At 49.6% G+C, this 13,186-nt stretch overlaps 1 protein-coding gene across 1 annotated transcript; it reads right to left on the reverse strand.

Annotated features, from left to right (window-relative positions):
* Positions 1-5,524: 5,524 nt before the first annotated feature.
* Positions 5,525-13,035, reverse strand: LOC113191179 (aflatoxin B1 aldehyde reductase member 4). The gene is made up of 7 exons (XM_077790971.1): positions 12,694-13,035; positions 10,388-10,575; positions 10,116-10,220; positions 8,259-8,355; positions 7,923-8,022; positions 7,231-7,360; positions 5,525-6,254 (listed from the first exon to the last, which is right to left on the reverse strand). Exons 1-7 carry the CDS (start codon positions 13,016-13,018, stop codon positions 6,093-6,095), a joined length of 1,107 nt encoding a protein of 368 aa, XP_077647097.1. The 5' UTR covers positions 13,019-13,035; the 3' UTR covers positions 5,525-6,092.
* Positions 13,036-13,186: the final 151 nt, after the last annotated feature.

Here is a 13,186-nt window from a genome sequence, read left to right on the forward strand (position 1 = left end):
CCCAATGCATGCAGCCAACTCTGTGGAGATTGTGAGCACTTCTAATCAGCATGTCAGAGAATTTGCACCTTGCTCAAAAAACTATAAATATACATCTCAATTATGCAGTCTAGTCAGGGCAGGGCCATTGTACTCAACACAAAAAACTCAAATGCTCTCATTATTATTTTAGTCTCAGGGCTTGGGGATTCTTTATTCATATTATTGGGGGGAACAGGTACCAGGGATTATACTCAGAGGCACTCAACCACTGAGCCACATCCCCAGCCCTTTTTTATATTTTTATTTAGACACAGAGTCTCACTGAATTGCTTAGCACCTCACTTTTGCTGAGGCTGGCTTTGAACTCCCAATCCTCCTGCCTCAGCCTCCTGAGCTGCTGGGATTCCAGGTGTGCACCACTGTTCCTGGTTATTCATATTCTTTAACTCATAGCAACATAACTTTACATGAAGACAATCTCTGGGGAGAATTCTACCAACAACAACTTCATCATAAACCAAAACTTATTTCTCAGGTTTTTTCGCATTTCCTCTCTCAAGGCAGGGTGTGTATCTGCACAGAAAAACAACCATTCTAACAGGATCAGCCAAAGACAGAGTCCAAGTCACTTTCAAAGGGCCAGATGCCTAGTTAATTGAATATTAAGCCCTGGATTTCCATTTCTCGAGAAAGTTGATAATAAATACATGACTTAATCACAATGTCAATATTTGTCTTCTGTCATGAAGTATAATGATGTCACTGGCCACATGAAAAGCAGAAGACAGCTGGGCACAGTGGCACATGCATCCAATCCCAAATACTTGGGAAGTTGAGGCAGATGGATCACAAGTTCAAGGCTAGCCTGGGCAACTTAGCAAGACCCTGTTTCAAAATAAAAATTAAGGGGTTGGCGATTTAGCTCAGTGGCAGAGTGCTTGCCTAGCATGTGCAAGACCCTGAGTTCGGTCCTAGGCCTTGAGAAAAAATAATAAAAAATAAAAATTAAAAGGGCAATGTGGCTTAGTGGTAAAGCACTACTAGGTACAACCTCCAATACACCCCCTGCCCCCATATACACGCAAAGAAAAGCAGAAAACAGTTGAAGAGGCATAAGTGTCTTGATATAATTGCTGTGTGTGTGTGTGTGTGTGTGTGTGTGTGTGTGCGCGCGCACACGTGTTGCTGGGGATCAATCCAGGGTCTGGTGCATGCTAGGCAGGTGCTCTACCACTGAGCCACACTCCCAGATACGTAATTGCTAATTTTTGAAGATTGCATCTGAAGAATGAGATTTCGCTTTTACAATGCAGAAGGTTCATTTTCTTTTTTTCCTTGTTCTTTTTTTCTGCTACTGAGATTGGACCCAGAGGTTCTTAACCACCAAACTAAACCCCCACTCCTTTTTATCTTTGTTTTTGAGACAGGTTCTTGATAAATTGTCAAAGCCTGCCTTGAACTTTCCACCCTTCTGCCTCAGCCTCCCGAGCCACTGTAGAGCTTTCGAAGCTCATTTTTTTCAAAATGAAGCATTGCCACTTCTGTGAACGTCATGTTAAATTTAGTTACAAAGTTCAACGTTGAAGATAGAAATCTGGGTTTGCCGTGGACAAATTCGAATTCTGGTGGGACCCGGTGTCAAGATGAAAAGAGCCTCATTAAACTAAAACTCTATGGAGTAGAAGTGTCCATGCTCATTAGCAATTATGGAACCTGACCTTCATGCCTTCCGATTGCTTCTGGAATGTATTCAGAATGCAAATACTGGAGATGCGAACTCTCACAATCATTAGCAACAAGTAGGCCAGAACTGAAAGGAAACAAGTAGGTCAGCCCTCTCTGCAGCCTCCAGCATCCGTGGTTTCCCTACTCATTGATTCCTGCCACGATTCAATGGGAATTGTCCCCTCAGAAACTCATGTTGCAATTGGATTGCATTGTGATGGTGCTGGAAGGTGGACCTGCAGCAGGAATTTGGGTCACTGATGCTGACCTTGTAGGACCGGGTCATTGCTCTTGGGAATTAGTGAATTCTCTCCTTGGCAGGACTGGAGAGTGGGTCCCCGCTCACCCTTTTACTTTCCCTGGTGAGTTGAAGCAGCAGGAGGCCCTCACCAGGACCTGGGCAGATGCCAGGGCCATATTCTTGAGCTTCTCAATCTCTAGAACTGTGGATCAATAGGAGAACCTCTTGTCCGGTGAGAAGGCACACGGCTGTAATCCCATCAACAGGGGAGGATGAGGCGGGAGGATCGCATTTTCAAGGCCAGCTTTAGCAATTTAGCAAAGCCCTAAAAACTTAGCAAGATCCTGTCTCAAAACAAAAAATAAAAAGGGTTGGGAATGTGGCTCAGTGGTAAAGCGCCCCAGAGTTCGATCCTTGGTTCCCAAAATATAAAACAAAGACCTTGGTTCCAAAAATACAAAACAAATCCCGGAGTCTCAAGTGCTCTATCCCAGCAATAGAAAATGGCCAAAGACAGGGCTAGGGCTGTAGCTCAGGGGCAGAGCGCTTGCCGAGCATGTGTGAGGCACTGGGTTTGATCCTTAGCACATATACAAATAAAATAAAGGCATCCTGTCCATCTAATCTACAGAGGGAAAAAAAAAAAAAGAAACCAATTCCAATATAAAAACCTCTGCTAGTTCATTCAATTTTTTATACTCTATGGACCAGTTTTTCTTATTTTGATTAAATATAGTTGCTACATTTCAGATCAAACACAGCTTCTTTTCCCTTTTTATTTATGTATTTTGCAGTGCGAGGGATGGAACCCAGGCTTTGTACATGCTGGCCAAGCTCTCTACCACTAGAGCCACATCCCCCAACTTGTTCCTTTGTATTTTTTTTTTTTTTTTTTTGGTACCAGGGATTGAACTCTGAGGTGCTTAGCCACTGAGCCACATCCCACATCCCCAGCCCTTTTTATTTATTATTTAGAGACAGAGGCTTGCTGAGTTGCTCAGGGCCTCACTAAGTTGCTGAGGGGGGCTTCAAACTTGTGATCCTCCTGCCTCAGCCTCCAGAACTGCTGGGATTACAGGTGTGTACCACCATGCCTGACTCCATGTTTAATTTTTTGAGCAACCGCCAGACTGTTTTCCAAATGGCTGCTCCCTTTTACCTTCCCACCAGCAATGTATGAAAGTTCCACTCTCTCCAACCTTGACCAACAGTTGTTACTCTCTCCTTCCTTCCTTTCTTTCTTGTTACTTTCTTTCTAACTCTAGGCATCCTAGAGAGTGTGAAGTGTTGTGATTTGCTTTTCCCTAATCATCGTCATGTTGGGCAGTTTTTCATGTGCTCATTGGCCATTTGCATATCTTCTTGGGAGCATGGTCCATTTGGATTCTGTGTCCATTGTTTAATTGGGTTGTCTGTCTTTTATTAGGTTGTAAGAGTCCATACAGAATATGTAAAACGTCCTGGATACAAGTTCCTTGGAAGATGTGTGATTTCAAAAATACTTTCCTCCATTCTGTGGATTGTCTTCTCACCTTCCCATTGGTCTCTCAAAACTTTTTCTTGATGGTGTCCAAATTATCTGTTTATCTTGTTGCATGTACTTTGGTGTCATATCTCACCAATGAAGATTTACTCCTAGATTCTCTTCCTAGGGTTTTAGGGCTGACATTAAGGTGTTTTACCCACTTTGAGTTAAATTTTTCATATGGTGTGAGGAAGGGATCCAACTTCATTCCTCCACATGAAGAAGAATAAAGACATCTAGTAGTTCCAGCACCATTTGTTAAAGGTGATTCTTTTCCCCATTGATCCTCTTTAAATATCATCATATAAGATTATTGTACTGTCATATGTAACTAATAAAAAAAATCATCATATAAGGTACATGTAAGGGTTTATTTCTCACCTTCTGATTCTCTGGTGGTATTGATCTGTGTTTCAATCATTATGCTAGTTCCCCACTGTCTTTAATACTGTAGCTTGTAGTAACGTTTCCAGGAGACATTGATTTTTCTAACTTTGTTCTTTTTCAAGATTGTTTTGGTTATTCTGGGTCCTTGAATTTCTGTGAATTTTAGGATCAGTTTACCAATTTGTTTATCCCATCCCCCCAAAAAGCCAGCTGCAATTCTGATAGGGAGTGCATTATCCTTTAGATCAATTGGGAAAGAACATATTAATGCAATTGGTGGGGGAGGTTGTTGTGCAATGACAATGGATACACCAGCCCACTGGGGACCATCTGCTTTGGTACAGATGAGGACAAAGGAGAGTGACTTCTTCCTATAAAAAACAGAGCTGAGCTGGTTGCACTGACACATACCTGTAATCCCCAGCAATGCAGGAGGGGAGAGTCTCAAGTTCCAGGCCAGCCTCCACAACTTAGGGAGACTGACCCTGTCTCAAAATAAATTAAAAAACAAAAAGGCTAGGGGTTTAGCTCCTCAGTGGATCCCACCCCTGGGATCCATTCCCAGTACTGCAAGATGATGATGATGTCGTCATTGTCATCTGCAGGGTGTCTCCCTCTAGACAGCACATGGGATTTCCCAGTTGAGCCCCTCTTTTTTTTTTTTTTTAAAGAGAGTGAGAGAGGGGGGAGAGAGAGAGGGAGAGAGAGAGAGAGAGAGAGAGAGAGAGAGAGAGAGAGAGAACTTTTTAAATATTTTTTTTAATATTTATTTTTTAGTTCTCGGCGGACACAACATCCTTGTCGGTATGTGGTGCTGAGGATCGAACCCGGGCCACACGCATGCCAGGCGAGCGCGCCACCGCTTGAGCCACATCCCCAGCCCAGTTGAGCCCCTCTTATCATTCCCAGAGGGGGCTCTTACTGCTGACTCCAGCCACCACTTGTCCCACAACCTGTGCTCCCAACCCTCCCACAGCTACAGGGATTTGCCACATGGAAATGGACAAACAGCAACCACCAGGCCTGGGATTTTCTTCTCAGGCCTTTGTTGCCTCCTGTTTGGACGAGAGATCTGCCGAGGGAATGGGGACCCTGGCTGCAGGTGGAGTCATGACAGAATGCCCGAGAAGAACAACTTAAAAGGAGGAAAGGTTTATTTTGGGCTCATGATTTTAAGGTTTCTGTTCCTGTTACTCTGGGCCTGTAGCTAGGCTGAACATCAGGACAAGAGTAATGGTGGAGCAAAGCTGCTTGCCACATGGAAGCCAGAAGAGAAAGAGAAAGGGGCCCCGTTCCCAGGACACCCTTCAAGGGTTCACACTCAGTGAACTAACTAGGGCCCACCTCCTAGTTTCCACCAGTGTGGACCAAGCCTTCAATACATGAGCCTTTGGGGCCCATTCCAGATCCAAACTATAATACCGCTGTGTCCCCACCTCCAACAGTGGCTCAGAGTGAAGGCCAAACATCCCAAGGATGACCTGGCAAGAGGCTTCACTAAGACAAGAGCAAAGCCATGGCTGCTGACACTGAGCACGTGTGCACCTGCAGCCCAGCTGCTCCTGAGGACTGGGTGGGAGGGTCGCACGAGCCCAGAAGTTTGAGGCCCTTGTGGGCGAAACAGCAGGACCTCATTTCAGAAACAAAGAGAGAGGTCCACAGCATCCTGAGACACTTCTTTATTCTTCTTAGTGTTGACACTAATGTAGCCTTTGCCCAGACTGTCGTTTCTATCGAGTGAGTTGATTCTGAATGAGCGGAAATTACTTCCAGGGTGCACGGCCCGTTTTTCTATCACCAGCAGAAGACTGAGCGATCAGGCTGGAGATCAGGCGAGGAGACCCTTACAAAGGCAGCGTGTTCCTGAGACCTTCCCACTTCCTTTGCTCTCTGGAGACCCCAGCTCATGGGGCCAGCCCCTTCTGCAGGTCCCCAGGCAGGTGGGAAACTCCTTGATGAGCAGCAGAAGATGAGCCTGTGGTTCTACCCAGGCCCAAGCTGCAGCAAGCCGAGTGCCTGCTCTGTTCAGACAGGAAATGCTGGTGTGGGCCTCGGCTCCAGCACCCTCTCACCATAGAGGCGGCAGGGAGAGGGCAGGAATCTAGAAAAATACTGCATGATCAAAACAACCAGGAAAGACCATGCTAAGTCAGTTTAAGGCAAAGACTGGCCAGAGTGAGAGAGCAAGAGAGGAGATAGAAAAGCCTTTGGTACCCCGAGCCATGTCAGGGCCTAGCGGAAGTAGTTGGGACACTCATGAGCAACCAGGTGCCAGGCTTGATCAAAAGCGTCCACCACAGCTGGCTCCAAGGGCCCTTCTTCAGCTGCAGCCAAGTTCTGCTCCAGCTGCTCCAGGCTAGACATGCCCAGGATGACCGCGTCCCCCTGGGTCCCCTGTAAGGGAGAAGGCCATACTTCAGCAGGGTTCTACTGTCTAGTGGCTCTAGTCACATGTCCCTTCCTCTCCCACCCCTGCCAAGATTTGGGATCTTTATTCTTTTTTTTTTTTTTTTTTTTTTGTGGTGCTGGGGACTGAACCCAGGGCCTTGTGCATGCAAGGCAAGCACTCTACCAACTGAGCTCTATCCTCAGCCCAATCTTTATTCATATCCTCTACTTCCAGAAAGAACTGAAGGTGCCTTCAACAGTCACACCTAGGAGACTCTATAGCTTCTTTTCTCTTCTCTTCATCCCCTGCTTATCTAGAGACCTAAGAAAGTTCTGCTACCCAACAGCTGGGCAAACAGCTTCATTATGAACCTCTCTGAGAGTCACTCTTTTTTTTTTTTTAATTTTTAATGTTTATTTTTTAGTATTTGGCGGACACAACATCTTAGTTTGTATGTGGTGCTGAGGATCGAACCCAGGCCGCACGCATGCCAGGCGAGCGCACTACCGCTTGAGCCACATCCCCAGCCCCTGAGAGTCACTCTTGTTCTCCATTTTCAATGTGGTTATGAGAAAGAAAAAATCACATAGCACACTTAGGCCCTGTTTACTGAGCATGAGGGACATGGATGTCACATGATGAGCAACTCCTAAGGCCAAAGCTGGAGGGATTTTTCACAAGGCAGACATGGCCCTGGGAGAAGGAAACCCAGCTCCCACCAGAGGAGCGAGACCCAGGGGTTGCAGAAGTAAAGCTGTGTTTCGATGTCTACCCCCTTAACACCTGTGCAAGCTGGAGTTTCCTTCTCAATAAAACTGGGATGCTTCCTATTAAGTGATAATTCAATCCACGTTTGTAACACTCTTCTTAGGAAGGAGGAGAGCTTTCAGAGGAAAAGCAAAACACACTCTAGAAATCACCCAAAGCTAATTTTGGGCCCCGTAAAAGGGTAGAAGTTGTGCCCCAGGGAGAGCTGGTTACCTGCAGCTGCGAGTGGTGGTACATCCACCTCAGGGCGGCCGAGGTCATGCTGGGGGCGTTGGTACCATAGGCGGCCTGCAGGGCCTTCTCCACCAGGGCAATGGCCTTGAAGTGGTCCTCCTTCCAGAAGCTGAGCAGGTGGGGAGGTGACACAGGGGTCAGAACCTGGAGGGTCATGCTGGGAGTCACAGTCAAAAAGCCCACCAGGGTGGCTGCCCCTCAAGGCCTGAAGCAGTGAAGCCCAGGTCCTCCCTGACAGTGGCTTCCTACTCCGCCCAGGCTGCTGGCTACCTCATCAGACACCAATGACATCTTTATTCTTGAGAGCACGTAAACCTGCCCTTCTTTTCCCCAGGGAAGCACACAGCTAGTGCAAGGGCAAGATCCAGCCTCAGGCCTCCTGGGCCTTCATCTGGGTACTTTCTTCCTTCTCAGAGATGCTCCTCAGGGAAGATCTCTGACGTGACAACCACATGGCCCTGGGGTCCTCGCAGAGGATGACTGACCACATGGCCCTGGGATCCTCACAGAGGCCACAAGAAAATAAAAAGCCTGGCAGAGGGTTTGGTCATTCTTAGGGGGATTAAGAGATTAAGTACAAGGAAAGTCTTGACCCAGAAAACATCTGGAACTTCATTTCAGACCAAAGGGACCTTCCACCCTACCCATCCTGATGCAGCCAGGTGGCTCACCGATTCCTGTAGGTCTCAGCCCAGCTGTTCCCGAAGAAGCGGCCCAGCGGCTGTTTCCCGTCCTTGTCCTCGTACTTGTACTTGCCGGTCAGCAGGCCCCCTGCGGAAGCATGCATCACACTCCAGCCCAGGCCGCTCCCAGGGCTGACACCCCTCACAGATCTGGACTGAGGAGCAGGAGGGACCCAGGAGGGATGAGGAGTGCAGCCCAGCATCTGTCAAAGCCCCCTCTATTTCCCAGGGCCAGGGCTGGGCATCTACCTGGGCAGGAATAGGCAGAGACAGGGCCAGGAATGCCCACCCCCCCCAGAGGGCCTGTCCCAGGGCAGCCCATACCAGCCAAAGGGTTGTAGGCATAGAATCGCAGTCCAAAGTGCTTGAGGCAGGGGAAGAGCTCTGTTTCCACCTGCCGGGTGGTGGCGTTGTACATGCCCTGCAGGGAGAAGGGGCAGTTGGAGAAGGTGGGTGTATCAAGGAAAGGAACCCAGCCTTCCTTTTATTAAAAACATTTTTAAAAATTTTTTGAGCTGTTTTTTGTTTGTTTTAAGAGACAGGGTCTTGCTATGTGGCTCAGGCAGCCTTGAGCTCCTGGGCTCAAGTGCTCCAACTGTCTGAGCCTACAGGGTAGTGGGGAGCATAGTGTGTGCCACCGTCTTGTTCTTGTATGACTCTAAGTTCACACCAGCCCAGGCTTTCCTGCCCCTAGGCCTTCTTTCCCTCTTTCCTTCCTTCCTCTTCCTCCCTCTCTCTCCCTCCCTCCCTCTCTCTCTCTCTCTCTTTTTTTCCACCCCCTGATACTGAAGATTGAACCCAAGGCCTCATACTAGGAAAGTACTCTACCACTGAGCTATATCTCCAGCCCTTTTTATTTTATTTGAGATGGGGTCTCACTAAGTTGCCTAGGCTAGCCTCAAACTTGGGATCCTCCTGCCTCAGCCTCCAGAGTAGCCAGGATTACAAGTGTGAACCAGAACACCCAGCATTCAGCAATTATTTCTAAACACTAGTACTGATATGAAGTGAAGAGAAGTGCTGATGGGCTGGGGATGTGGCTCAAGAGGTAGTGTGCTCGCCTAGCATGTATGTGGCCTGGGTTCGATCCTCAGCACCACATACAAAGATGTTGTGTCTGCCAAAAAAAAAAAAAAAAAAAGTGTTGGGCCCAGGGAAGAGAAACTGGCCTTCATTTATCATTGATAAATATCTATTGGCCCCATTCTATGGGCTGGATACTGGATTTACAACTATTGACAAGCCTGGCAAAATCTCTGCCTCTAAGAGATTATAATCAAATTTTTAAAAAATAGACAAAAGGCTGGGGGTGTAGCTCCGTGGTAGAGCATTTGCCTAGCATGTATAATGAATGTGCTTCATCCCCATTACCACTGAAAATAAAAAAATCTGAGGCTAGTGGCACACACTATAATCTCAGTGACTTAGGAGGCTGAGGCAGGAGGATGGCAAGTTCAAGGCCAGCTTTAGCAATTTAGTGAGACCCTATCTCAAAAAAGTAAATAAATAAAAAGGGCTGGGAATGTGGCTCATTAAGCCCCTGGGTTAGATACCTAGTACTAAAAAATGAAAAAATTAAAATAAAAAGGACTGGCAGGGCTGGGGTTGTGGCTCAGCGACAGAGTGCTTGCCTAGCATGTGCGAGGCCCCCCTCCACTCAGTACCACGTAAAAATAAAGGTATTGTGTCCAACTACAAGTAAAAAAACAAACAAACAAAAAAACAGATGTTTAAAAAAATAAAAATAAAAAGGGCTAGGGATGTAGCTCAATGGTAAAGGGTCCTGAGCTTAGTCCCCAGAATCTCTCCCTCCAAAAGACAAAGAGAATTACAAGGTCACAGTGGGTACATAGGAGGTTTGAAGACTGGAGGCTCCTGGGACTGTGAGGAGGGGCTCCCAGAGGAAGAGCCACTTCACTGAGACCTGAGCACCTCTCCCAGGGAGCGGGGCATGGAAGGAAGGGATCAAGGTGCGCACTGAAGCACGAAGCAACCTCGTGCCCAGTGGCCAGGCTGGGGAGCTCGGCCTGAGGGCACCTGGGAGCCTTCCACAGGCTCTGTGCAGGGGTGTGGCTGATAGGTAGAGGGCACAGGGGCCAGTCAGAGGGGCAGGGAAACCTGGGAGCAGCAGAGCCCTGGAGCCCGAGGCCTCTGCAGCCCTGGCACACCAGGGAGCCTCACCTGGTACACGGTCGGCAGGATCCAGCCGTTGCTCTTGCACAGGGTACAGATCTCAGCCACCTCCCAGGCGGCATAGTTGGACAGGCCCAGCTCCAGGAACTTGCCCTGGGGGGCGAGAACACAGTCAGAACCAGGAGACCAGGAAGGGGGCACTGGGGTGGCGGGTGTGTCCCCCACTCTGCTCTGGGTGCCCAGGTGCCTCCATTCTCCTGGTAGTGCCAAGAAGAGGAGCAGAGCAGAGGTGACTGCCCAGAGTTTGGGGCCACCCTCACCTCCTGGTGCAGCTGGTGGCAGGCACGCAGCGTCTCCTCCACGGGGGTGCTGTGGTCAGGTGCATGCAGGTAGAAGAGGTCCACTCGGGGACACTGCAGCCGCTTCAATGATGTCTCCAGCTGGGACCGGAGACTGTCAGGCTTCAGTGACTTTCCATCCCAAGGGTTGGCCTTGGTGGCAATTTTCACTTGGAGAAGAATGTAATGGTTAAGAGACTTACTAGAGCCACTTAGTGGACATATAACTGGCTAAATTACTTAAGTTCCCTGAGTCTCAATTCCCTAATCTGTAAAATGGGGTGACAATAATATAACTGTCTCCACATGGATGTCATGAGTAGTAATTAATGTCTAAGGTCTCAATATTCACCTTTGTTCCAATCACCATCATTAGTCACCAAACTGCTGGTTTTGCCTGGCCTTGTGCTAGAGACCTTAGGGGCAGCAATGAACTAAGCACACTGATCTCTGCCCTGTGGAAGTCACAGTCTAGAGAGTGTCACTACGGTATGGTTAGGTGCAGTAGGAGAAATGTGCATGGTGCCACATGAACCCAAAGAGAGGCATGAGGCCAATCCTGGAATCCAGGGGAGGCTTTCTCCAGGGATGATCTCAAGTGGAGTGCACAAGAGTGAGTCTTAGCCAACAAAGGACAAGCCTGGGGACATAAAGTCACACAGGTAAGAAAACACGGGTCCAATTCTGAGTTATAAGCCTGTCAATTCCAGGGCAGGGGACATGAGACAAGAGATGGGAACACAGACTCCACCTCAAATACCATCCCACTGAATCTGGGCTTGATCATTCCCATGTTTTCTTGGGTGTGAACCATTCAGCTAGTTCCCTCTGCAGGATGGAGAAGGAACTCTGGAGGGCAGGCCTGGAAGCAGGAGACCAGTAAATAGGCCATCGTAGTATTTAAGAAAGAGATGGTGGCACCTGAATGTGGGCCCCTGGCATGGACCGATCTGAAAGAGAGAGGGAGACTGCACAGCAGGCAGAATCCCTCTCCCTTCCAGACTCTCAGACCCGCCACAGCCACTGTGCACTGCAGAGGCAATGAGAACGACCGTGTTCTGCCATCCAAGCAACTTGGCATGAGCTAACTTAACCCTGTTCCTCCCTCTGTAAAGCATCCCAGCTATCTAGACTGAAGAGTGGAGAGATTCTGCATTTTTCATACTTGGCAAAGTCAACTCACCAGGTTGACCCTGATCATTCTGGATATGGGAGAAAAGTCCACAGTTTCTTCGCCCATAGTCCTCCACCCCCTCAGGCATTCTTGTGTGAACTTTGCCTCAAGTCTGGTCTGAGGACTTTGGTCCAGTGAATCCCTGGCCTCAAAGAAGGAAGCAGGGAAGGACTGGAGAAGAAAAAACAATCCAGAAACAAAATCTGCATTATCAGTGAGAGGGAGCCAGTGAACGAGAAAGCATGGCCTGAGATACATTCCACCAAGGTGTGAAGGCAAGGAGGGCCCAGAGAGACCACTCCTCAGGAATGGGAAGGAGGAGCCTCAGGATGGTAAAGAGGAGGCCAGGCACTTTCCTGGGCACTTCCAGTGGCACCGAGCTAATGAGGGGCAGTCCCCACTCACAGCATCCCTGTCAAGCCACATGTGGCCATCCTTCCACATACCATGAACTTTGCATTTCCAAGCTGTCTTCTGCCCAGCTCTGCCCTGTGCCTCCAATGCCCTTTCTCTTATTCTCCTTCAAGGAAAGTACTAATGACTCTTTAATGCCCAGGTCATGTTCTGTGAGCCCTCCCTACTGCCTCCCCTAAAGTGGTCTCTTCTGCACCCCATAGAGCAATGGTTGCTTCATTTGCCCCACTGGACTCAGAGCCCTCAGTGGCTTGGTCACCTTCCCTCCCACAAAGGCATGACAAAGCCTGGCACAGAGCAGCCACAGAAGCCTTATTCTCACCCCCAGACCTCACCGCCCTTACTTCTTCAACTGGGCCCTTGGCATTCCTACAGTTCTCCTTGAGCTCCAGAGGCACTGCCAGATGCAAAGGACAAAGTCTAGGGACTGGTCAAAGACCAGAAAGAGAAAAGGGTGCTTGTGGGGCGCATGGATACAGGATGGGGGGCACCGGGATTGCAGCTATCAGAGAAGAGGAAAGGCAGTAAAGCACTATTCAGTTGTCTGAAGCTAGATGTGCCTGAGGAGCTTGGAGTTCACAGAGCCGGGGCGAGGCAGGGAGGGGCTGGGGACATCGATGACCACCGCGGCCACTGCACCGCTAGGGGAGGAGGGATTGAGCTCTGCACCCTGCGGGGTAAGGTCCGGCGCGACTGTTACCTCGGCAATCGCTGCCGCCCAGCCCGAGCCCCAGGCCACCCAGGATGTTCTCAGACTGGCCGTCGCAGTACATGAAGGCGGTGTCCAGTTCGGTGTGGCCGCGCTCCAGGAAGGCGCGCACTGCCGTGGCACTGGCGGGCGCGTCCATGCGGCGACCCATCTCCATGGTGCCCAGCACCGTGGCAGGTCGGGCCCGGGCGCCCGAGGCAGCCCGAGGAGACGGCGGTGGCCGGGACATGATGACAGTGAGAGGGCCGGGCCGATCCAAACCACTCGCAGTGCGGACCGCAGCGCGGCCCAGGGCTCGGGACGCGGTGAGCAGCATGGGACTGCGCTTGCGCGCTGGCGGGCCCCGCCTACAACGTGGGAGGAGCGTTGAGGTAAGGGAGCGAGGCCAGGGCGCGCGGTGCTTTCCGGCGCACACACGCCGCGCCGAGACGCCTCCAGGGACCGTCTGCCAAGTGCGCGGCGTAAGAGGCGGAGCCGCGCGGCT

Source organism: Urocitellus parryii, chromosome 11 (genome assembly GCF_045843805.1).
Source record: "Urocitellus parryii isolate mUroPar1 chromosome 11, mUroPar1.hap1, whole genome shotgun sequence".
NCBI classification, from domain to species: domain Eukaryota; kingdom Metazoa; phylum Chordata; class Mammalia; order Rodentia; family Sciuridae; genus Urocitellus; species Urocitellus parryii.